At 52.7% G+C, this 23,669-nt stretch overlaps 1 protein-coding gene across 1 annotated transcript in view; it reads left to right on the forward strand.

The window, feature by feature from the left end:
* Window positions 1-13,779, forward strand: part of AXIN2 (axin 2) — a 30,161-nt gene extending 16,382 nt beyond the window's left edge. The window contains exons 4-11 of the mRNA XM_029927766.1: window positions 2,421-2,523; window positions 4,963-5,103; window positions 5,335-5,843; window positions 6,051-6,245; window positions 6,552-6,785; window positions 7,303-7,398; window positions 8,617-8,784; window positions 12,230-13,779. Of these exons, the coding sequence (XP_029783626.1) occupies window positions 2,421-2,523; window positions 4,963-5,103; window positions 5,335-5,843; window positions 6,051-6,245; window positions 6,552-6,785; window positions 7,303-7,398; window positions 8,617-8,784; window positions 12,230-12,356 (1,573 nt within the window). The 3' untranslated portion in view covers window positions 12,357-13,779. The remainder of the gene's footprint in view (window positions 1-2,420; window positions 2,524-4,962; window positions 5,104-5,334; window positions 5,844-6,050; window positions 6,246-6,551; window positions 6,786-7,302; window positions 7,399-8,616; window positions 8,785-12,229) is intronic.
* Window positions 13,780-23,669: the final 9,890 nt, after the last annotated feature.

Genomic DNA, 23,669 nt, shown 5'->3' on the forward strand with positions numbered 1-23,669 from the left:
CTCAGCAAGTGTGGCTCCCCTAGGCGGGGTGAGAGGGTGGGTTGCTGAGTTAAGGACACCCATTCTGGAGCCCAGTAGTAGCTCAGATTTTACCTGGCTCTAACTGCTACCAACTGACTCTAGAGAGACCTGCAGAGAGTCACTGACCATCTTAAAACTTGGTGAATTTGGGATTTTGTGAGAATAAAGTTGGATGACATGTCATGTGCCTGACCTGCAGTGGGAACAGGTGCAGAGGGGCTGACGGCCTCGAGGTAGGATCGGGCCCCTGGCGTAGGATCTGGTTACTGCTCAAGCCAGTAACAACTGGCCAAGCTCAGCTCACGAGCACCCAGTTTTCTCCCGTCTTGTAGATGATCCGAAAACTTGGAGTTCTGATAAACACATTCCAGGTGGTTCAGTAGGTTTCTGAACCTAGAATCTTTTATCCTGCCTGGCCTTCGAGGGCCTGGTCAAGTGAATGAAATTTATCTGGATGACTCAACCTGCCCTGGTCAAGTGGCATGCTATCTCTGGTTTTCTTGGCCTTTCTCTGGGACAGGACTCACCCTGTGTGTGTGTCCCTGCCTTAGACTGGCCCCGTTTCCCGCTCTGTGCCCTCAGTACGAGGATCCTTCACATGCTAATTCCTAGCCAAGGTTTGGCTAACATACCTCACTGATGTATTGACCTACCAATAGATCTGTGTCATCCCCCTCAGTGGCCCTGTGATCTGGCCTAGGTCAACTGACTTCTGGAAATTTCAGCCACTTGGAATTCTGGGTCATTACAGACAAGGAGCTAGAGGTCAACCAATTGTCCTCCGGCTGCTCCCAGGTATTTTTAGGCATTGCTGATTTTCACCCACTGCCGGTGAGACCAAGATGTTTTTCGTCCGTCCGCCCTGTGATGAACAAAATGCCAGGAAAAGGGAAATAACCAAATACCTCATCTCAGTATTTACAGCGTCCAAGTATGATTCAGTAAGGGAATGTTGGAACCCTGGGGCTTCTGCAAATAGGTGGCCTCCAGAAGGGACAGCAGTGGGAAAATGGTCACACCTTGACCACATGGCGGCTTTCAAGCACAAAATTCTTTATTTTTATTTTTTATTTTTGTTTTATGTGTATTTATTTTTGAGAGAGACAGAGCACAAGCAGGGGGAGGGGCAGACAGAGAGGGAGACGCAGAACCCAAAGCAGACTCCAGGCTCCGAGCTGTCAGCACAGAGCCCAACGCGGGGTTTAAACTCACCAACCACAAGATCATGACCTGAGCCAAAGTCGGGTGCTTAACCACTGAGCCACCCAGGTGCCCCACAAAATTCTTTAAAAAAGGAAAAATCGTAGCAATTCCAAATCCTGTTTTAGTGAAGGCAGACTAGCTGGGGCGGAGGCTTTTCTTAACTCCACTTGACTGGATATGATGAAGGACGTAGGGGCCCATCTGGCCTCAAGCCTTTGCTCAGAGGTCACCCTCACAGCCAGAATGTCATTGGAACCCCGCCCCCGCCCTCTCCTTTCTTCCCACTTCCTGCATTTTGTCCTCGAGCTTACTGCCTTCTAACCTGCTGTAGACTCTGGTATTTTTGCCCCTTGCCTGCCACCCATTCATTAGACCATAAGCCTTGTGAGGGCAGTTGTCTGCATTTTTATCCCCTCCCTTCACTGCTGTCTCACCCAGTGCCTGGAACAAGGTCTGGCATACAGCAGGTGCTCAAATATTTGAATGAATTGCACGGAATGCTATGTACTGGGGGCTCTCCCCTTATCCCTACGTTAGTCATGTGTCCTTGGCACTTCCTTAGTTTGGGGGCGGCAGGGTTTGGAGCTGAGGGGAGAAAGGAGCCCAAAGATATTCTTGTGGTGGTTTATGAAAGGAAGAAGTTTGGAAACAGGAGCCGGCCTGTTGGAGAATTACACACACCTTCCATGAACGCCTGGCCCCGCCTTCTGTGGGCGTGGTCCCTATTCCTACACTGTTTTCCCCTGGTGTGCTCCTCGCTCCGTAAGGCCCTGGTTTCCTGATTTGGGGCAGTGCAGCAGACTGTGGGGAGCCCCAAAGGGGCCTTCAATTCTCCTACTTGGGGCGCCTATAGAATAAAATAGGGGAGCCTTTACTTTGGGCTGGCTGGAGTGTAATCTATTCTAAGGCAAAGCTTGAGAGATGATTTTACTAAGCTCTTTGCAACTCAACGACCCTGAACCTGAGAGGAAGCCAGGTTTAAGAGATGATTGACAGGCAGGGCGCTTGGCAGTTTGACCCTGGATGGATCTTTCAGTCCCACCTTGGGAACAGCCGTGATGCCCGGGACTGGTGGCACACCTGCCCGGAGATGTGTGGCTCTGTCCATTGGTGGGATCTTAGAATGGCCTCTGAGTGGCCCCCGTGCTGAAAGCATCCTCGTGAGCCGGTGGCTTCTGTCTTCTCCCTTCCCTTAGAGATGGAATCCCTCCTTACCGTGTGGGGAGCAAGAAACGGCTCCAGAGAGAAATGCATCGCAGTGTGAAGGCCAATGGCCAGGTGTCTCTACCTCATTTCCCGGTGAGTACAGTCTGCCGGGGGACGGCAGATGCTTTTAGCCACATTGAGTCTCCAAGAAAAGGCCTGGGAGGGGGAAGGAGGGAGGCCTAGACTAAGAGGCCTGGGGCGGGGGGGGGGGGTCCCCTTGGGGAAAGGGAAGGGAGGAGCCAGGCAAGAAGTGTGACCTGGTTCCTTGGAGTGCAGTGCTGAGCAGAGTAGAGCTCGAGATGACCTACTTGAGCTTCCACATTTTCTCACTTCAAACGAGAAAATGCTGCATGAGAAACCAAACCAGTTTTTTTTCCAGAAACCGAGAAACGGTAGGAGTCAGTCCATGCTTCTTGTTGGGGTCCTGCTAGAACGGAAGCCCCCTCAAGGCAGGGAGTTTTGTCTGTGATGTTAAATGCCCTGTCCACAGAGACTAGAACACAGTGCCTGGCATGGAACGGGTGTTCACTAAGACACGTTGACTGGATTTGTGAATAAGGAGGCCAGAGAAATCTCTGCCTCCTGCAGAAGGAAAATTCCATCCCTGGGACATTCTCCTTGGGGTGACGGTGCAGCTTGACCGTTTCAGTCCTCCATTTGTCTCTGTGCTCGGTCATTTGTCCAGTTGACTCCCGAAGCCCTGGAAGGCACCTGTTCAGTCCTGTCAGTCCCCAACCCCAGAACTCGGTTTAGTACCTGCTGTTGAATCCGCACATAATGAAGGCAGAACGAATGAAGGGTTTGGAAGCAGGGAGCTCACCGTTTCTCCCCGCGATTGCTGTGAGAGGCCAGCATGGCGTGAAGATGCTTTCCTGGGCTCCCTGCTTCTGTTTCCATGTCCTGGAGGGCGGCACATGGTCCTCTGTACTCCACGGAGCCTCAGGACCGGTGCCTCTTGCAATCCACTGAGGCCCAGATTGCAAGAAGGCTCCCTGGGCAGGGGAAGAGTGCCCAGCTTTGAGCGGCGTCTCTGTCTCTGAATCCTTCCTGCCAGCTGCCGAGAATTCAGTTGGTACATCAGTTAGGTTGCATTCGGAAAATTAACACGTCGGGTTGCTAATCCCATGTTGCATCAGTGCATAGGTGGTTGTTGCCAAAGCAGCTCCTCTCTGAAAGCCCCTCACGCAGTCCCGGCCGACTGAACTTTGTCCTAAAATTGGCACGTTAGGATGCTTTTCTGGGGACCGTTATCATCCCCCTTCCCCTCCTCAATAATATTACCCCCCAAACACAACAGTATTGATGATACAGATTTTTCCAGCAGGGCCTTGGGGGGATGCAAGGTTAATAAAGAAAAGTTCTATTGCCCAGGCTTGTAAATTAGATGATTTGGTCCTGGGGTGTGCAAATCGACTTTCTCCAGAAGGCAGCGCTTTGATGGGGACTGCGCGGAGCTAGCCTGCGTGAGAAGGGCCAAGGGCCGGCTCCTAACGGGGTGGGGGGGGGGGCTTCTCCACCCCCACCCCACCTCCCCTACTCAATTCTGTGGCTTAGTGGTTCCCAGTCAGGGTGGCGAGGCCTGGGTTTCTGCAGGGGAAATGCTGGCCTTTGCAGGCTGGCTCTCCAATGCCCCCACCCACCCTAAAGCAAAGGGCAAAAGCAAGAGGGGAATGAGGGGGAGGGAGGCAATCGAACGAGTGGGGAGGGGGTGTTGGAGGACCTAGAGCCGGGCGGTGGGAGTTCTCTGTTTGCCGCTCTTGGCAGGCTCCCTCATGCCTTTTTATATTCTGTACTTGATTTGGAGATGTTCCCTTTTCCCTTGATAGATCAGCTTCAGGCAGCCAACCTCAGCAGTGTTCTGCTGCTAGCCGGCAGCAGCTTTCTTCATTTTCTGTACAAAGAGCCGGGGAGGAGGGGTGGAGAGAACCAGGGAGATCTAGGACAGTGTTGAGACAACACCACCTCAAAGGTGCGCAGTGTGCGGCCAGGAAATAAATTACCGCTGCTTCTGATCTGGCCGTGTGACTCCCTTTCCCCACCCCCACCCCTTTTCTCCCCGCACCCCCCACCTCCCTTCCAATCTTATTATTATTTTTTTTAATTTCCAGCTCCCTTTCTATTTAGACTCTACTTTTTATTCCTTGAGTTGTCCCTCTCCCCTCCCCACCTCAGAGGGCTGCCTTTTTTTTTTTTTTTTTTTTGTTGTTTGACAACAGTCTTTGAAGATTTTCTACTTCAGAGTAGCTACTGATGGGCTGGTTGTACTACAGAGAGAACAAGCGGGGCCTCTCGGAGTGCGACCAACTGTTCCTGCCCAAGGCAAACGCTGGTGGGGACCGTGGCTCTCCATGAGGTCGCGGCGGCGGCGCATAAAGCTCCCGAGCAGCACGGGCGCGTCGCCCACCGCTCTCCGCCCGCCCGCCCGTGCGGCCGTGGCCGTGGCCGTGGCTACCAGGCCCGGGAAGCTCCAGCGGGCACCGTGCGCTGGCCCTCCTGAACATGCGTCGTGTCTCTCCTCCCTGCGCCCCGTAGAGAACCCACCGCCTGCCCAAGGAGATGACCCCCGTGGAGCCCGCCACCTTTGCAGCCGAGCTCATCTCCAGGCTGGAGAAGCTGAAGCTGGAGCTGGAGAGCCGGCACAGCCTGGAGGAGCGCCTGCAGCAGATCCGAGAGGTAGCAGGCCAGATCCTGTTCCTGTCCCTGCCCCCACCAGGCCACTGTCCCTGTCCCCACCTGGCCACCGGCTAGCAGGTGCCTTCTGAGCGCAGCCCCTGGGCCGTGGCCCCGCCCTTCCCGCTGTCCCTGCCAAGCCGTGGCCCCGCCCCTCCCCGTGACGCACTGGAGGCCAGTCCCTCCTGCTTACTGGTCGTTCCCCGCCCTCCCCCTGTGCTGCCTTCCCTCCAGGATGAAGAGAAGGAGGCCTCCGAGCTAGTGCTGAGCGCCAGGGAGGGGGGCCCCACCCCGCACCCCCTCTCCCTCCTGCCCTCCGGCAGCTATGAGGAGGACCCGCAGACAATCCTGGACGACCACCTGTCCAGGGTCCTCAAGACCCCCGGCTGCCAGTCGCCGGGCGTGGGCCGCTACAGCCCCCGCTCCCGTTCCCCCGACCACCACCACCACCACCAGCAGCACCACCCCTTCCTCCCACCCGGGGGCAAGCTGCCCCCCATGGCCGCCTCGCAGGCCGGTTGCCCACTCCTGGGAGCCAAGGGCTTCGTGACCAAGCAGACGACGAAGCACGTCCACCACCACTATATCCACCACCATGCCCTCCCCAAGACCAAGGAGGAGATCGAGGCCGAGGCCGCACAGCGGGTGCGCTGCTTCTGCGCAGGGGGCTCCGATTATTACTGCTACTCGAAATGCAAGAGCCACCCCAGGGCTCTGGAGCCCGTGCCAGCCGAGCAGTTTGGGTGAGTGTGGGGGGCAGACTGGAGACTCTGGAACTTTCGGGGTGGTGGGGGGACTAGGGTTGGAGGTCACAGGCGCTTAGCTTGCAGAAGGGAACCGCGCGGCGGGGTCCTCCGCATCACCCCGCCACTTGCTGAACTGCCCAGTTCGAGGGGTCCCAGAGATGTAACGGGACTCCTGGGCTGAGTGTGGGTCTTGGTTCCCCGCAGCAGCGGCAGAGGCGGTACCCCGCCCAGACGCACCGGGAAGAGCGCGGAGCCGGGCCCGGCCCTGCCAGCCAGGGAAGGAGGCGCCCCTGGCGGACCCGGGGCCCTCCAGCTTCCCGGGGAGGAAGGAGACAGGGCACAGGACGTCTGGCAGTGGATGCTGGAGAGTGAGCGGCAGAGCAAGCCCAAGCCCCATAGGTAAATACCACCGCAGAGGCCAGGGTCACGGCAGCCACCACGGAGGTATTGTGGGGATGGCTATTTTTACAGTGGGCCAAAAACAAACATGACTGTTGGCTCCTGCCGCCTTAATATTAAACGTTGGACTGAGCAGACCACAAAAATGCCATGTTTTGGCAACGCCCCCTGTGCATGTTATGGTAGGGTGATTTTTTTTTCTCTTGTCTTTGAAGACAGAATAGAGAAATTTCTATTGAAGTCATATTTTCCAGTTTCTCTAACCCAATTTCTTTCCTTCTGCTTTCTCTCTCGTCTCTTGTTCAGTGCCCAGAGCACAAAAAGGGCCTACCCCTTAGAGTGCGCCCGCACAGCCCCAGCTGAGCGAGCCGGCCGGCACCACCTGCTGGGGGCCGGCACCGGGCATCCCCGCGCTGTCCCCCGAGCCCACCCGTTCACCCAGGACCCCGCGATGCCCCCCCTGACCCCACCCAACACGCTGGCGCAGCTGGAGGAAGCCTGCCGCAGGCTGGCCGAGGTGTCCAAGCCCCCCAAACAGCGGTGAGTGCGAGAGCAGCACAAAGGTGAAGGCAGAGGTTGGGACCCGGCCTCTCCCAAAAGGGCCTCTTCTCCACCTGGGTCTCCGTCGCTCCCCAGGAAGAAGGGGAGGCTTCTGGCCACATAATGATTCCCCTTCCCACCCACTAGAAATTGTTCCTTTTAGTTCTGCTTGTTCTGAAGAGCTAGGCAGTAAAGGATCTGTTTGTTAGTCAAGTCAGGCCTAGTAGGACAATGAATGAACGTCAGTAATTCCTTACAAGTCCCATCCCTTACAGATGCCCCTGTCACGTGAAGCCAGTTAGATGAGCATGTAAGAAGCCATGACCGGTGGAGAATTTAGAGCCTCAGCCCTTTGCCTGGGCTCCCAAGGGGCCTAGGGTGGCCGTGCCCATTAGGGATGGAGGTTAGGCCTGTGTCTCTTTAGGCCCTACAGAGAACTCCTTTTCTGTCTGCTCCCCCTTTGCCGGTGGCCAGCAGGCTTTCCTCTCAACCCTCCACCCCGGCTGTGTGCCCTCAGGTGCTGTGCCGCCAGTCAGCAGAGGGACAGGAGCCACTCGGCCACTGGTCAGACAGGAGCCACGCCCTTCTCTAGCCCCAGCCTGGCTTCGGAAGAGTGAGTGTCTTTACCCAACCTCCCTGGGATCTGCCTCGTGGTCTGCGGGCCAGGGTACTGACTCTCTGGCGTTGGGGGTTTGGGGAAACTTTTTCTAGTATGTTAAAATCTCCTTGATTTTAACATAAGCAGCAAGGACCAGTAGGTGCAGGTATTGCAACAAATTTAGGATCTTGACAACTCGGCCTTTACCCAGGAAATGCCCTGTGACTTGTTACACGAGTATTGTTTCCCCAAAGAGAAGGATGGCCCGGGGTCCCTGGCAACGCCCTGATCAAAAAGCTGAGATTCGAAACCATTAGCAGATGGATGAAAGGGGTCCCCAGACCCAGATGGAAAAGTTGCCCTTGTTCAGCTTGAAGTTAGCAAGTTGGAGACTTTGAGCAGGAGGAGCATTCTCCACCACTGCAGACAGAGAGAGGACAGTCTTCGTTAACCTGCTTGGCATGGAGTGTCTTCCCCAATTGGACCGTGATCCTTCTCGTAGATTTAGACTCTTGGGGAGTAGACTGAGCAGCTTGGGTCATTTACAGGCTGGTGCCTTTAGAAAGAAACCTGCAGGGGCCTGAAATGGTCTCAGTAATTCGAGTTTTCTTGGCTTAACTTGCTCATCTTGAGCAATGAGTGTGAGCGATGTTTGAGGTCCTGAACTAGCCACCCCCCCCCCCGACCATTTTGTTTTCATTGGTTGACTTTAAATGTACCAGCTGTCCAGGCCTGCAGCTTGCTGCTTTTTTTTTTAACGCCATTCTACAAACTTCCAGTAAATGAGGAGGTCACAATGACGGGGCTTCCCTTCCCGAGGGGGCTCTGGGATCCAAGCGGTCCCAGGAGATGCTCCGGTTTGTCTCTACAGCATTCCCTGGTTGGGGGGAGGGAGCCCACGGCCCTTTGGCGCACCCTCCCGCCTCCATTGGCAGGCACCCTTGGGTGCCATCCTGAAAGAGACTGTTCTGTCCCCTGCCCTGTTTGGCGCTAGCGAGGGAAACAACAGCAGTGTCTACAACCAAAAGGAAACCATCCCCTCCTGAAGGCGCCGTGCAGGCGACCCGGAGGGGGCAGCCCCTGTAACCCGGGGCCCCCACGCCCAAGCCCCCCATTAAGCTCCTAACTGCGGCCCCCCTTTCTCCCTGGAGACTCTTTGAGGGCCTGTGTGTGTTGTGCCAGCAATGGCTGCCTCCAAATGCCGAACTTGTTGTGTTCCGTCTTATTTTTCAGTCACAAAGAGCCAAAGAAGCTGGTGGGGGTCCACTCACTCCAGGCCAGTGAGCTGGTCGTCACATACTTCTTCTGCGGAGAAGAAATTCCGTACAGGAGGATGCTGAAGGCTCAGAGCTTGACCCTGGGCCACTTTAAAGAGCAGCTCAGCAAAAAGGGAAATTATAGGTAAGAGCCTTGCGGCTTCTTGCCGCTCCAGAGTTTGTTTGCTCAGAACCAAGCACCGGAGTCGCTTCCCTAGCCTGGCCGGACCCAGGTGGGGCCAGGAGGGAGGGGGCTCAGGCGGCCATTGGGCTGCCCGGCGCTTGGGTTCCTTCTCATTTTCTCTCTCCCCTCGCCACTGACAGAACTAACGCAGCAACAGGGAGGCCCCTGGGAGGGCTCTGTGGGGACCTGGACAGGCTTTTTCTACCAGGTGAATGAGACTCTGAGAAGAAACGGGGCTTTGCCCGGGACAGCTGGGCTTGGGCCATCTTGTGGAGGCCCTGCCTGAAAGGGGGGCCGGTGTCAGGGAGAGACGGATGGACTGCCCAGTGAGGAGGCCTGTGTCTGGGGGAGGCTGTCCACACTGAAGCCTTGGGGAAGGGCAGGGACCATTGCCTGGAAATCTAGACAGCATTCTCCTTACTCAGCCTTTCTGCCTGAAGAATGCGGTGAACGGGCCATGTGAAGCAGGAATGCTCTTCAAAGAAGGGGCAGGACCCGTGGGTGGGCACCAGCTGGACAGGACTGGCTACTCTTTCTGCTGGGGCCTTGGCAAGGGAACTTGCCCCCTGCCCCCAGGCTCCTTTTCCCAGTCTGCTCAGCGGAGACGCTCCTCTGGCCTTCTAGGGCCCTCTGGGAAGGATTCAAGAGCTGGGACCGTCTTCTTGGTGACTTTCTCCTTAACTTGGGGTGGATGATGACCCCAGTTCCATTCGTCCAGAGTCTTAGCCCCCTTCTTAAATGGCTGTCATCGCAGGGGAATGTGTGGGTTCTGCTACAACTGGATCTCAGGTGCGATGTGCAGGGCGAGGGCAAGGCAGGCGAGGTGGCCCAGGCACACTCGGTTTTAGGACCAGCTCAGTGTGTGCTCAGAAGGTGCCAGCCCGTCCCCACCTCCAGCCGGGCATGGGAGCTGAGAACTCAAGCAGCACTTAGCAACCTGCCGGGAGGGCGAGGGGGTGGGGACCGGCTCCTGGAGTTCACCTCCAGGGTCTTGAGACCTTGTCCCTTCCAGAGCAGGCCTTGGGTCTCTCTCCCAGCCACTCTGCCTGGAGCTGACTGGGGCGGGGGACCCACAGGGATTCCCTTTTCAGGGAAAGCATGCGACTCAGAGGCCAGGAGCCCTAAGGGACCGAGAAGCAGGGTTTGGAGCTGGGCTCAGATCTTTCCATTGGGCAGCAGGGCAGAGACAGTGCAGAGACTGCTGCAGGGGGACTGGGGGACAGGCCCCGCTTCTGCTGCTTCGCCGCCGCCGCCTCCTCCGCCTTCTTTTTTTTTTATCTTGAACAGACACAAGGTGAAACTAATTACACAAGTGTGCCCCTCCAGGGATTCATTTTGATCTCAGCTTTGACACGGCTGGACTTTGAGTGGAGCCGCAGGTGACCTTCAGGGGAGAAAGGGCCACAGAGCGCCAGGCCGAGGCTGCGGGGAGGGTCCGCACACAGCCACTCCGGCCACATCTGGCTCTGATTTTTTTTTTCCTAAGGCACACTTAATAAGCCTGGCTTTGAAGCCCCGGCCTCCCCTTTAATGCACAAAGAACTTGCACAAATGGTTGACTCTCGAATTCTTTACTGATTGGATCAGGCTGTGGCCAGGCCCTTCCCGGCCGCCTTATCTCTCTGTACTTGCTCTCCAGGCTTGTGGGGGCACAGGGTGTCGTGCCTGGCCCGCCCAGGAGGGGTGGGGCTCCTCCTCAACTCACCCCCCCAATAAAAAAAAAGCCCAGCGGGGATGGGGCCGCGGAGTGGGGGACCTGGGCCGCATTGAGTAATCTCAACAAGGCAGGGTTCAAAAGGAGAACAGTCTCTCCAGACGTGCCAGACGCTATTGGTGCCAGATGTCAGAAGAAAGCGGAGTTTGCCACAGAAGGCATGTTGCAGCAGAAAAGCCCGTTTCTGGAGAAAATGAGGGCAGTGCAGTGCGTTTGAAGTCCCGGGACCCAGGCTGAGGGGACGCGGCCTCTCTCCTCTCTGGAAGAGGTTATAGTTCTGTGAGAGGTCACTGTGTGTTTGCACAGAGGTGCTGAGAGAGCCCATCTTGGTAGACCAGGGGGCCGTGGGGGGGGTGGGGTCAGAGCTGGGGGACCATGGGGCCCTACGGAGGGGGGTGTCCTCATGGGAGACCCGGGTGGGCAAAGGGGTCCGGCGTCTCCTGTGCACAGGGCCCCTCCCCATGTCCCCACTTCCCCCAACCCCATCCCTTCTTGGGCTCCCCGAGTATTCCGACGCCCGCGATAGGAAGTGTTCTCCCCACTGACCCATTGGGGCCCTGCCGTTCACCCCGGTGCTATGGCCCAGCTGTGAGGGCTGGAAACAAGGACCCTTGACTAGACTCAGCTCACTCCCTTTATTCGGCCTTATCTCCTGTGAAAGTATTTGGCTTGCCTTCACTGAGGAGGAAAGAAGTTTAGTTCTAACCAAGGGGAATTCTTTTTTTTTTTTTAATGAAAAGACAGAAACAAAAACCAACTGTAACCCTGAGACACAACTAAATTTTTTTAGAGAGCTGCCCACTCCCCCACCCCCCAGAGGACCGTGACCCTCCCTCCATGAGTGGCCTTTATTTATTGGCTGGAGGTGCCAGCCTGCAGGGGCGAGTTTAATCTGTCTGAGGGGGTCTCCCTGGGAGGGGACAGGGAAGGCAGGGGCTGGGGAGGGGGTGGGCCCGCCCGGAGGACAGCCGTTGTCTCTGAATGTGGCTCTCCTGAGAGAGGCCGGTCATTTGCGTCCACACAATTAAACAGCCTTAGAAGAGAGAAGGCTGGGGTGGGATAAAAGGAACCTTTAATCAACGGGCATAATAGAAGGGCCTTTAGTGTTTGACCCCGGAGGGGTGGGAGGGAAGAGGGAGCGGCCCAGTCTGCAGGCCTGGGAAGCAACGTGGGGCTGGCCAGCCTCCTGCAGGGGCCACTGAGGAAAGCAGCCTATCCGTGGCTGTGGCGGGGTCGGGCCAGGAGCTCGGGCCTGTGGGCACCGGAGGCTGGGGTCCACCTTCCACGGGCTTCCGCAGGTTCGGGGCGGCTGGGGCTGGGCCTCTCACCTGCTGCTGCAGACCCACCAGGCCTGCTTTGCCCTCCCCGCCCCCACCTTTCTAAATACGGTGGGGAGAAAGCAGACAGCTCTGCCTGGCATCGGGCACTGTCCCCACGGCGCGCAGGGCCGAAGACCGAAGCCTCCGAGCTGTCCACAGGTGGGAGGCCGCCCGGCCTGCTGCTCCCGGGGTGCCCTTGAGGGACAGCCCCGGTGGCCGTTGGCAGGCGGACGCAGGCCGAGGCTTACCTGCGTGCCAGCTGCAGCAGAACCCTCCAGACCCCTTCGCCGCCCTCGGCGTTGACCTAACCTTTCTTTGAAACAAAGCAGAAGATGCAGTCTTACCGAGACACGTTTTGGGTTTTCCTTTTAAGGTATTACTTCAAAAAAGCGAGCGACGAGTTTGCCTGCGGAGCCGTGTTTGAGGAGATCTGGGAAGACGAGGCGGTGCTCCCCATGTACGAAGGCAGGATTCTGGGGAAGGTGGAGAGGATCGATTGAGCCCCGGGGGTCGGGCTCCGGCGGACTGTGGGGGCCACACGGCCGGCCCCTGCCGTGACGGACTGCGACGAGAGACATTTTGAAGGAAAAACTAAACCAATGAAGAAGACAAAAGTCTAGGGAAGAATTGGCCACTGGCCACTTGGGGGGAGGGGGGGTGGTTTTCATTATTCACTAGCTGGGTACTGAGATAAGAAACGCCTGAACTATTTATTAAAAACATGACCACTCTTGGCTATTGAAGATACTGACTGTATTTGAGAGACTCCATACATAATATATGATTGCCTAGGGATCTGGAATCCGTAAACTAAGAGGAACTGTGTACAGCTCACCTGAACAGGAACCCTTACTGCTATTTATTGAACAGTTGATTCCCCCCTGTCCCCAATTTATGGATATGCTGCTCTAAACATAGAAGGGGGAGAGAGGACGTTTTAGTTGTCCTGTCCAAGCTTAGGAGTTGAGCGAGGAGTGCATTAATGATTTCTTCATTAAAAGAGGAAATCTCATGCTTTGCCCCGCACTTCTCCAAGCAAAGACAGACTTTTGCAAACGGCGCCCTACCGTCGACACATGCAGAAATTGGTGCATTTTTTTTTCTTTCTATGCTGCTCTGTTTTGTCATAAAGGTCTTGATTTGTAATGCCACAGCCCCGCCATCTAGGGTCGTGGCGTTGGATGGGGATCCGTTGTGGGGTGTGGTGCGGTGGGGAAGGCCTCCTTCCCGGGCCCCCGGATTTCCTCAGCAACTCGTCTAGCCCCACCAAGGCACAGCTCCCGAAGGCTGAGGCTTGCTAGAACCTTGGAGTCCAACTTGTGCTGTTACCGAGATAACGATTCCTTGGAGGTTTTTTGGGGGGGTTTTTTGTTTGTTTGTTTTTTTTGTGTTGTTTTGTTCTGTTTTAATTAGTCTTTGAACCACCGCCATTCTGGAAGCCACCCCAACCCGCCTTGGCCTGCAAAGAAGCAGACAGTCGTGGGGAGACCCAGCAGCACCCTTTCCTCCAGACACCTTCAGTCTGACGTTTGGGTTTTTGTGTTAAGTTAATCTGTACATTCTGTTTGCCATTGTTACCTGTACTATATGTCTGTATATATTGTACAAGAGTATTAATCCACTATCTCTAGTGCTTGACTTTAAATCAGTACAGTACCTGTACCTGCCCGGGGTCCTGCTCCGTGGGTCGCCCTATATTGAGGGCTCAAGCTTTCCCTTGTTTTTTGAAAGGGGTTTATGTATAAATATATTTTATGCCTTTTTATTACAAGTCTTGTACTCAATGACTTTTGCCATGGCATTTTGTTCTACTTATACTGTAAATTATGCATTATAAAGAGTTCATTTAAGGAAATTTACTTGGTACAATAATTATTGTAAGTAAGAGATGTAGCCTTTATTAAAATTTTATATTTTTCAAAACGTTGGCCTCGTCTTTGAATCGCGGGGGTGGGAGCCGGGCAGAGGCACCCTTGGCGTGCCGGGATTTCTCCCACCTTGCTTGAGCCCAGCTCTGGCCGACCTTGACCTCTTCTCACCTGACCTGGGGGTTTTGAAAAAACTGTCTTCAAAATCACCTGGTTACTGGCCGAGGATTTTCTTGTCACAGAGCAGGCCGTAGACAACTTCTCCATGTCCAGTGCTGTCTCTTTCTCAGATCCGGCCAGGTAGGGGCAGGAGATGACGAGTGGAGATGGCCTTCTCTCCTTGCATTTCCAGGAAATGGTGCATGGACCTGGAATGCCTAGCTGAATTGATGCCTCCTGAGCTCGGTGCTACTTGGCCAGCCGCTCCCTGGCCGTGCGAGTTTCAATGATCCCTTCAGCAAGCGTCGGGGCTGGGAAGGTGGTGGGGAAAGAAAACTGTCTGCTTCCCTGAGCAGTTTACTTCGTGCGGCCCTGGAAGTCAGCCAACGGTTGTTCGGTCCACAAACTCGGGTTACCTTCCAGCATTCAGAGGCCGGGCTGGATTTCTGAGCTGGGAGAGCAGGTCTACCGTAGAAGAGTCCTATAAGGGACCCATTTTAGGTAAAAGGGTCTGCTGGACTTGACTTCGGCATGGAGCCTTCCTGAGGTGGGGTCTGCAGCAGATCTGGTTGGCTTTCTGTCCCTGCAGCACACATGAGGCTGACGGGAGGGGAGGGCTGGGGTCCTGCTGCATGGGGTGAGCTGTTGGCTTGAACTGGCCAGCTTCGGCATGGCAGTGTCAGGAGACATCAGGGACTCTGCTGACAGCGCCTGGCCCGGGTGCCAGGGAATCTCTGCGCCACAGGGGTCCTCACTCTGGCTCCTAGCGATGTGGCCTGATGCACCCTCCACTCCCAGCTGGAATGGGGGCTCACAGCAGACAGTACCCCAAACCCAACTGTGGGGTTCTTCCCAATCCAAGAGGATGAGCCACAACCGGCTGTGTGCAGTGTGGGTAGGAGGTTCTGGCCTTTTCTTTTTTTTTTAATGTTTTATTATTGAGAGAGAGAGTGTGAGCAGGGGAGGATCAGAGAGAGAGGGAGACACACAATCTGAAGCAGGCTCGAGGCTCTGAGCTGTCAGCACAGAGCCCTACATGGAGCTTGAACTCAGAACCACAAGATCATGACCTGAGCCAAAGTCAGATGCTCAACCAACTGAGCCACTCAGGAGCCCCAGGCCTTTTGATTTATCCCATAAGCACAATGAGATAAAACACAGGCCCAGGGCTCAGACAACCCCAGGCTCTAGTCCCTGTGCCAACCCCGTCCAGGGGCCGTAGCACCTGTGAGAAGGCATGCCGGCCAGCTCTTCTAGGAGGTTCCTCTTTCTCTGCCTCTTGCATGTTAACTGCCCGGTGCTCTTGACCTGGCCTGGGGTGGCCACCTGGGCCTTCAACATTGTGGCATCAGCTGTGCCTTTGAGGAAAGGGCCGTTAGTTTTACTAGACTCTTAAAGGGATCTATGACTCAAAGGAGAAAGAAGTCTGCCTTGTCTTCCCTGTCCCCAAGCCACTCACAACCCAGCTTGTCAGAAACCCCCCTGCTCCCCGTTCAGTAGCCACCCACCCCAAGACTCACATACTGGACAGGATCTGCGTGAATTCCATGAATTTGGCATCTCCGGACACCTGCTCAGGGACTCCTGGATCCTCCCCTCACTGAACTCCACCCTTCAGTCAGACTCACCCACTCAGTGCTCATTCGCAGGTGCTCCCTCATGCTCTGGCCTCATTTCTCAGATTGCCTGTTCGTCCACTTGTGACACGCAGCCCACGGGACTGTGTCCCCTTCTGGCTGTCGCACTTGGGAGCCACAGTCCCCTCACCTGCTCAGCAGGGGTGGTAAATGTGCTCGCCTTCGAGGGTTGCTGTATAGGCAGAGTGAGGCTCGGGTCTCCCCCAGGGTCCCGGGGCACTGCAGCTCCCTCCTTACCGCCTGTATTTTTATTAGCACCTCATTTGGAAATCCCAACCCTCCCCATTCCTATCGCTGCGACATCTGGGCTTCCACACCCCCCTTCCCTTGCCCTTGACACAAAACCAAGAGAGAGGTGGACAAATGGGCTGTTAGGCTGCTTGACTGAGGGCTTTCAGCTGGAGCAGAGCTTTGGCCCCAGAGCATCTTTAAATTTTCCTTTATTGGGGCACCTGGGTGCCTCAGTTGGTTAAAAGTTCGACTTCTGCTCAGGTCATGATCTCACGGCTCATGAGTTTGAGCCCTGCGTCAGGCTCTGTGCTGACAGCTCAGAGCCTGGAGCCTGCTTCAGATCCTGTGTCTCCCTCTCTCTCTGCCCCTCCTCTGCTCGCAACTGTCTCTCTCTCCCTCTCTCTCAAAAATAAATATTTTAAGAAATTTTAAATTTTGTTTTAGTAAATCCATGACCTTACACAATACTTGGAAATTCTGTGAGGACTCTTACCTAGGGTGATGGTTCATGTAGGTAGGGAGGTTTGAACTGTGGGGCTTGAGAAAAGGATCTTGTTCTACTTTCTCCCAAAATATGCTGGGATCATAACTGTGCTGTCAAAAAGAAGGAAATTGGCAATTACCCCAAAGAAAACATTCCAGTCTATTGGAATAATTATTAAGGTTCTTCTACTTTTCTTGTTACTGTTTTTGGTAAAGAAAACTGGTCCTTTTGAGGCGCCTGGGTGGCTCAGTTGGTTCAGTGTCCGACTTCGGCTCAGGTCATGATTGCATGGTTCATGAGTCTGAGCCCCACATTGGGTTCTCTGTTGTAAGTGCTGAGCCTGAGTTGGATCTCTGTCCCCCTCTCTTCCTGCTCCTCCCCTTTCTCTCTCAAAAATAAATAAACCTAAAAAAAAATTTTTTTTAAAAGAAAGTGTTTTTTTTTAACCTTTAATGAACAATTTGGTTGTATAGGAACTAATTTGGTTGTATAGAAACTCCCCAAATTGGGTAGATGATTCAAAAGAGTGATCCACACCTTCCTTTGCATCATTATTCCACTTTATCAACCAGATTTTCTAAAGATCTGATATGAGAGTGAGCTTCCGCTGTAATCTGTGTCCCGGGAAGGCGGTCGCCCACATGGACAATGCCTAATTCTAAAATCATAAATTCCCTGTCTTCATCCACACCGACCTTTTACTTCCCCTACCGTGCTCTGCTGCTCAGAGTCTTTGCATGTGCTGTTCCCTGTGCTGGACTCGCCCCCTCCCTCAGCCCTTCCTGAAGTTGTCTGCTTTTCAGCCTTCAGGTGTTGACTTAAATGTCAGAGATCTTCCCTGACCATCGGGTCCCTATGTGTCCTCACCTGGCTGTCTCCACCACAGAACTTCCTTCGCCCTTTCCCTGCACATTCGAATTTGTCCCTATACAATAATGATTCCATTGCTCACTTACGTATCCAGGAGGCAGGGAATGAATATGCTTTTATTCACCACTGTGTATGTAACGGCCGGCATAGTGCTTGGCACTTAGTAGGCCTTACAGAATGGAAACCAAAAAGAAAATAGAAATTGCCTATAGTAATTAGAGTATCAACTATAATGAAAATAATCACTATTAACACTTTACAGCATCTTTCTATGGTTAAAACACACTCACATGCACAAACACGCGCATGCACACAAAGGACCATATGGTATATGTGACTTTGTAATCTGTATTTTTCATTCAATAATATGTCACTGGCATATTTCCATATCAATAAACATTTTCCTGTGTTGTTCTACAACAGGAGCTGAATGTATGACTGTGTTTATTTAATCACTATGCTTGGACATTTATATAGTTTATAAATACTGCAATTATAAGTCCCATTGTAGTGAAACATTTCTAGCTAAATATTTCCTCGGTATTCATCACTAAATAGTCTTTAATTATTAGGATGAAGGTTGTTCATGTAGAATTTCTAGATCAAAGTTCCTTTTTAGGGCTTTGGCCACATCCAGCCTGACTGTCTGAGGCAGTGGCTTGCACTTGACCCTCCAGTGACTTGACCACGTTTGGCATTCAAGCCATGTTTATGCCATCTACTTAATGTTTTATTTTTTTATTTTTTGAGAGAGAGAGAGAGAGCATAAGCAGGGGAAGGGCAGAGAGAGAGGACAGAAGATCCCAAATGGGCTCTTTACTGACAGGCTGACAATAGTGAGCCAGACGTGGGACTCGAACTCACAAGCCACAAGATCATGACTTAAGCTGAAGACAGACGCTCAACCAGTTCAGCCATCCAGGTACCCCTATGCCATCCATTTAAATATCAAGCCTGGATAGTCAAGGTTCTGCTCAGTCTGAGCCAGGCCTACCTTCCTGGTATTAGCTCTATTTACAAGCTGGGTAACCTTGAACAATGAACATCCCTGTCCGTAGTTTGACTATAATCTGCATAGAGTCATGAATGCCTGTCACCGTGCTGATGGAAGCTGCTAAGGTGTGCATGGGTCTTGGCAGTGGGTCTGGCCCATGGTCAAGACCTCGTACACAGCGTTGCTATTATCACCGGCTGATCCCCACCACCAGCCTAAGGTCACTTCCTCCCCTCTTCCTTTTCTTCTTCCTCCCCAGTGGTAAGCCACTTGGAGAACAGGGTCTGTGGCTCAGACTTTGATGTCCAAGAGCCTTACAGGTATGGGCGCCCGGCTGGCTCAGTGCACGGGGCGTGCACCTCCTGATCTTGGGGTTATGAGTTCAAGCCTTGGGTGTAGAGATTTCTTAAAAATGAGAATTTTAAAAGAAAATAAAAAGAGCTTTACAGGTAAAAAGTCACCCTGAGTGATACAGAGAGTGTTGGGTAAGTAAGACTCGTCCAGACATCCTGTGACCACACGGCCCTTCTTAACTCTCCATCTGACTTTGCTCCATTTTCCCAAATTCAACTTTGGACCAAATCATGTTATTGGGAGTCCCTGAGCCTTTTGTGCTCTTTGTATCAGACATGGTACTTGGAGAAGAGCAGAGGAGGATCCGATGGTCACAGGGGTTGAGGTTGGCTTTCTCTCCCACCATCTCCCAGTGATCTCAACAAGAAGAAACTAGAAACCAGCCATGAATGATGTTGTGGTTATGGTTACTCGATTTAGCAGACTAAGCTACAGGACGTCCAATTAAATTTGAATTTCACATAAATGATGAATAATTTTTGTAAGTATAAGTATGTCCCATGCAGTAGTTGGGGCATACTTATACTACTGGAAACATACCTATTGTTCATCTGACATTCAAACTTACCTGGGCATCTGGCATTTGAACTGGCAACTCCAGCTGGGGCAGATGCTTTGGAAAACTGCCCACTCAGCCTTCCTTCCTCTTTGCTCCCAATGTGCTTTCTTGGAAAGCTAACCTCTGCATGTTCCAGGCTGCTTTGTATCTAGATTCGAAGTGGGTTCCATCATTGGGGTTTGCTCACTGGGAGACAGAGACGTCTTCCCTTGGGTTTTTCTTTGTCAACAAAGTCATGGAGTCACGGGGCTTTATTGAGGCCACGTGGGGGTCTGGTCTCAGCATCCTCGGTACCACGAGGTATGGAACTGGGGCAGACGTCCAGGCTCCGCGTGCTGGTGTCCAGCCCCTAGCTCCTGGATATGGCTGCTTCCTGATAACAGGGCTGTGCCCTTGGCACCTACACACTCCTTGGCCAGGCGAGCTCTGTAGGAGATTTGGAAGTCTTGGCCAAAGGCTCAATCTATTCCATTTGTTAACTCCTTAAACAAATGTGTAAGGGCCTCATATCTCGTATTAACTTACTTTCTGTTAAAAAGTTGAACTTGTTGTGGGACGCCTGGGTGGTTCAGTTGGTTGAGCGTCTGACTTCACCTCGGGTCATGGTCTCACGGCTCACGAATTTGAGCCCCGCGTCGGGCTCTGTGCTGACAGCTCAGAGCCTGGAGCCTGCTTTGGATTCTGTGTCTCCTGCTCTGCCCCTCCCCTGCTCACGCTCTGTCTCTCTCTCTCTCTCAACAATAAATAAACATTAAAAAAATGCTTTTGAAGTTGTACTCGTTTGGGGCTGCTGTGACAAAACAGCACAAGCTGGCAGCTTAGAACAACAGACGTTTGTCTCGGTTCTGGATCCTGGATGTCAGAAAACAAGGTATCGGCAGGGCCGTGTCTCTCTGAAACCTGGGGAGGAAGGAGACTTTCCTGTCTCTTCAGGCTTCAGGAGTTCCCAGGCATTCCTGGGCTATGGCTGCAAACTCCAACTTTAAGAGTGTTCTCCATGTGTTGTTGTTGTTTTTTTAAATTTATTTATTTATTTTGAGAGAGAAGAGAAAGTACGGGCAGGGGAGGGGCAGGGAGAGAGAGGCAGAGAGAGAATCCCAAGCAGGCTCCACACTCGTTACAGGGTCCGACCAGCGGCTCGATCCCACGACCGTGAGATCACAACCTGAGCAGAAATCAAGAGTTGGACTCTGAACCCACTGAGCCACGCAGGCACTCCTTTCCTGGTGTCCTACGCCACGGTCCTTCCTCTGAACTTGTCCGTGACTGTGCCCGAATTTCCCCTTTGTATAAGGACACCACTCATATTGGATTAGGGCCCAGCTGACCTCATCTTAACTTACATCTGCAAAGACCTTATTTCCAAATAAGGTCACATTCTGAGGTCCTGTGCTACTTAGGACTTCACGGTAACTTTTGGTGAAGACACAAGTCAACCCATAACAAATACTTAGTGGAGTCTGTCTCCTGGATGATAAAATTGTGACTCCTATCATTGGTCCTCACAGGCAAAGGAAAGCACAAATCTTTCAAGAGAAAAAGTTCAATAATCACCTCAAGGAGAAATGCACCGTGACCAGGTGCAAGATCTCCTTTTTCCCCTCTGCCCGCCAAGTTATCCTGGCCACGCTCCATCCTGATGACTTCACACACCTCTGATTTTATTCCCACTCAGCCGTCTTGGTCACCTCAAGACGAAGCGAGAATCTGAGCCTTTCCCTCCTTGTGCTCATTGTAGGACAGTATGAAAAGCAGATGTAACTCTCTCTCCAAAAACTATCTTGGCTCCCCGGACACTGAAAAACCCTGAAAGAGGGGCGCCTGGGTGGCTCAGTCGGTGAAGTGTCCGACTTTGGCTCAGGTCATGATCTCATGGTTCGGTTCGTGAGATGGGGCCCCATGTCAGGCTCTGTGCTGACAGCTCAGAGCCTGAAGCTTGCTTCCGATTTTGTGTCTGCCTTTCCTCAGCTCACACTTTGCCTCTCTCTGACTCACTCTCAAAAATAAATAAAGATTTTAAAAAATTAAAAACAACAACAAACTATCCCTGAAAGAGGTCACTGGGAGAAATTGCAGAACTTTCTTCTCCAAAGATTTCCAGGTGGGGAATAGAAAGCCGATATACTTTCCATGGCTTTTGGACATCTTCTAGTCTGGAGGCTGCATCCTTACCTAGATAGACTGTCCAGATCTCCTCCTCTCTGGGATTCTGAGTGTGGCACAGGCCTGTGAGGGTAATTCTACCATATTTTTCCCAGGGACAGATAGGCCCCCTGGTCACTGGTGGCCGTGGTGGTCAGTGGGTGGTTCTTATGAACTTTCAGAGGAGGGTGTGTGCCTTGGCAGGGACCTTCATTGGTTAACGGGCCTCAGCTCCCATCCCTAACCAGGCAGTGGGTGCCTGGGTGTCTGTTTGCATGAGGGTAAAACTCTCTTGGTGATAATCAATTGTACAAATGGTTTGTGAGTCATTGTCAAGCGCTTGGCAGGCTGAAGACAGAAAGAAGCAATTAGTCTTCTGATCAACATGGTTTGTCAACTTAAAAGGTTTGGGCTACAGCGTCCTCCAGATGACACCCTCTTCTTGGCATGCCTGAGATGGCCACAGGCCTTTGTTGTTCATTCATCCAGCCTGAACAAGCCCAGGGGGTGAGGGAAGGGGGAGGGGCGCGCTCTGGGGGAGGGTCACAGCTGCCTTCCATCTGAGCCCGGTCATTCGCCAGGCTCTGTGGGAACCAGCTCCGCCTGGAGAAGCAGAGACCCCTCCCAATCTCACTTTAGAGGACAGGACTGCTTGAGCCACCTGCTTCCCATTCGGCCAGGAGCCAATTATCCGGACTGAGGGGAAGCCAGGTCCCCAGGGTGAGGGGGAGAGAGACAGTGAGAAAATGAGTTAAATGGAAGAGTGGATTATGGCAGGAAAAGGTTGGCTTGTAAAGTGTTTCCCTTTGGAGTTTTTTTCCATTTAGTTTGTATTTTTCCCTCCGACCACAAAAATAAATAATCATGGTAAAACATTTTTTTTTAGTACACAGAATTACACAAAAGACAATGAAACCTGCCTATGATCCCACTACCCAGAGATAGCGGCAGATAACATCTGGTGTCTCTCCTTCCAATACGCGGCATGCTGTCTTTCTCAGTGAAGTGTTCTGAGCCTCTCATCATTTTTAAGGGTAAATCTTGACCTGTGTGAATACTTTCGTTTCAAGCAGACTTGGTGGCCATATCTGCAAACTGCCCTGGCCACTGTGCCTTGATTCCTCTACCTAATAAACCTCCTTTTCCAACAAGAGGCATGTCTCCATGGAGACAGGAGGCAAGAGATGCTCTAGAAATTGTAGAATGCCCTATATTCCCAGAAGGAGGAGGTTGGAGATCCTGCCTGCCCTGCCCCTCCCCTTACCTATTGGGATCACCGCTGCTTGATTTGACTGCTGCTTGTCGAGTGTCATTGCTCCTGCCTTTGTGCAACACCGGATGAAGTCTTGTTTCCTGTCCTGGTTTATCTACATCCTTTTGCCTCCAACGCACAGTGTTTTCCCAGTCACCTCCTTCCAAGAATCTCCATAAAGGACACCAGTGAGATTTGATCTTGCAGGTGGTCATCTGTTATTTTATGGGGCCCAGCATCCATGTTTTCATCTCCGGATAACACACCTTGGTTTTCTTTTGGGAAACAACACTCACCTACAAAAATGGCACATGATCTGGCCAATTAATAAGTCTATTGCATTGGCCACGATCGGCTCAGAGATGGACGCTTGACTTAAGTTGGTCCAATGAGATTCAGCCATGGAACTTGAACCAGGAATTTGGAGAACAGGGAGCTCTCTTTCTACTGGGGCTTCTAAAATGCTAGGACAAAATCTTGGAGCTTTGGGGAGCCAAGAACTGGAAAGAGCTTCTTGCCATTGAAGCCAACAAAGAAATTCAGAGCCATATGATAGAGGGGTAGAGACAGAGAGAATGATCTCCCAAGTTTTGTCAGCATCCCTTTGATCCTTAGATTCAACTGCCCACGAGCCCAGCCTTGTGAGTCAGTAAATCCTGGTCATCTCTTTTTTCTTAAGTCCATTTGACTTTCGTTTTTGTGATATTCAACCAAAAGAATTTTGACTAATCATACAGCTCCTGTTGGGGGTGGGGGAGTGAGGATCTGTTCTCAAGGCCAGTTTGGATGGCGGAGAGCCCAAGCTCCTGGAGTTTGAGGTATACGCATTACATGGCCTGAAATGAGGGGAGAGATTCAAGAGGTGAAACTGGTGGCTTTGAGAAACAGATGAATGATGAAAAGACACCTCAAGTTCAAGTTATGAAGAATGCCATGCTTAGATGCTGGCAACCAAAGGCTTAGGTTATAGGACGGCCTTTATGTAACATGACTCTTGGGACCTGAGGCCACTTTCACTGTTCTCTGATGAACATCCTCATCGCCAACACCTACTGAGAGGTACCATGTGCCTGCACAAGGGGTTGGGGGGTAGGGGACACAAACGATGAAGACATGGCGCCCAACCCAGAGCAACACCCAGTGAAGACATTAAAATTCACTGTGAAGTGTCTGAATAGAGCTGGTCTGGAGACCCAGAGAGAGGCCACTTCTGGGCTGGGACTTGCAGGGTCCCAGGGAGTGATGAGGAGAATAATGGAAGGG

Source organism: Suricata suricatta, chromosome 17 (genome assembly GCF_006229205.1).
Source record: "Suricata suricatta isolate VVHF042 chromosome 17, meerkat_22Aug2017_6uvM2_HiC, whole genome shotgun sequence".
Taxonomy (NCBI): Eukaryota; Metazoa; Chordata; class Mammalia; order Carnivora; family Herpestidae; genus Suricata; species Suricata suricatta.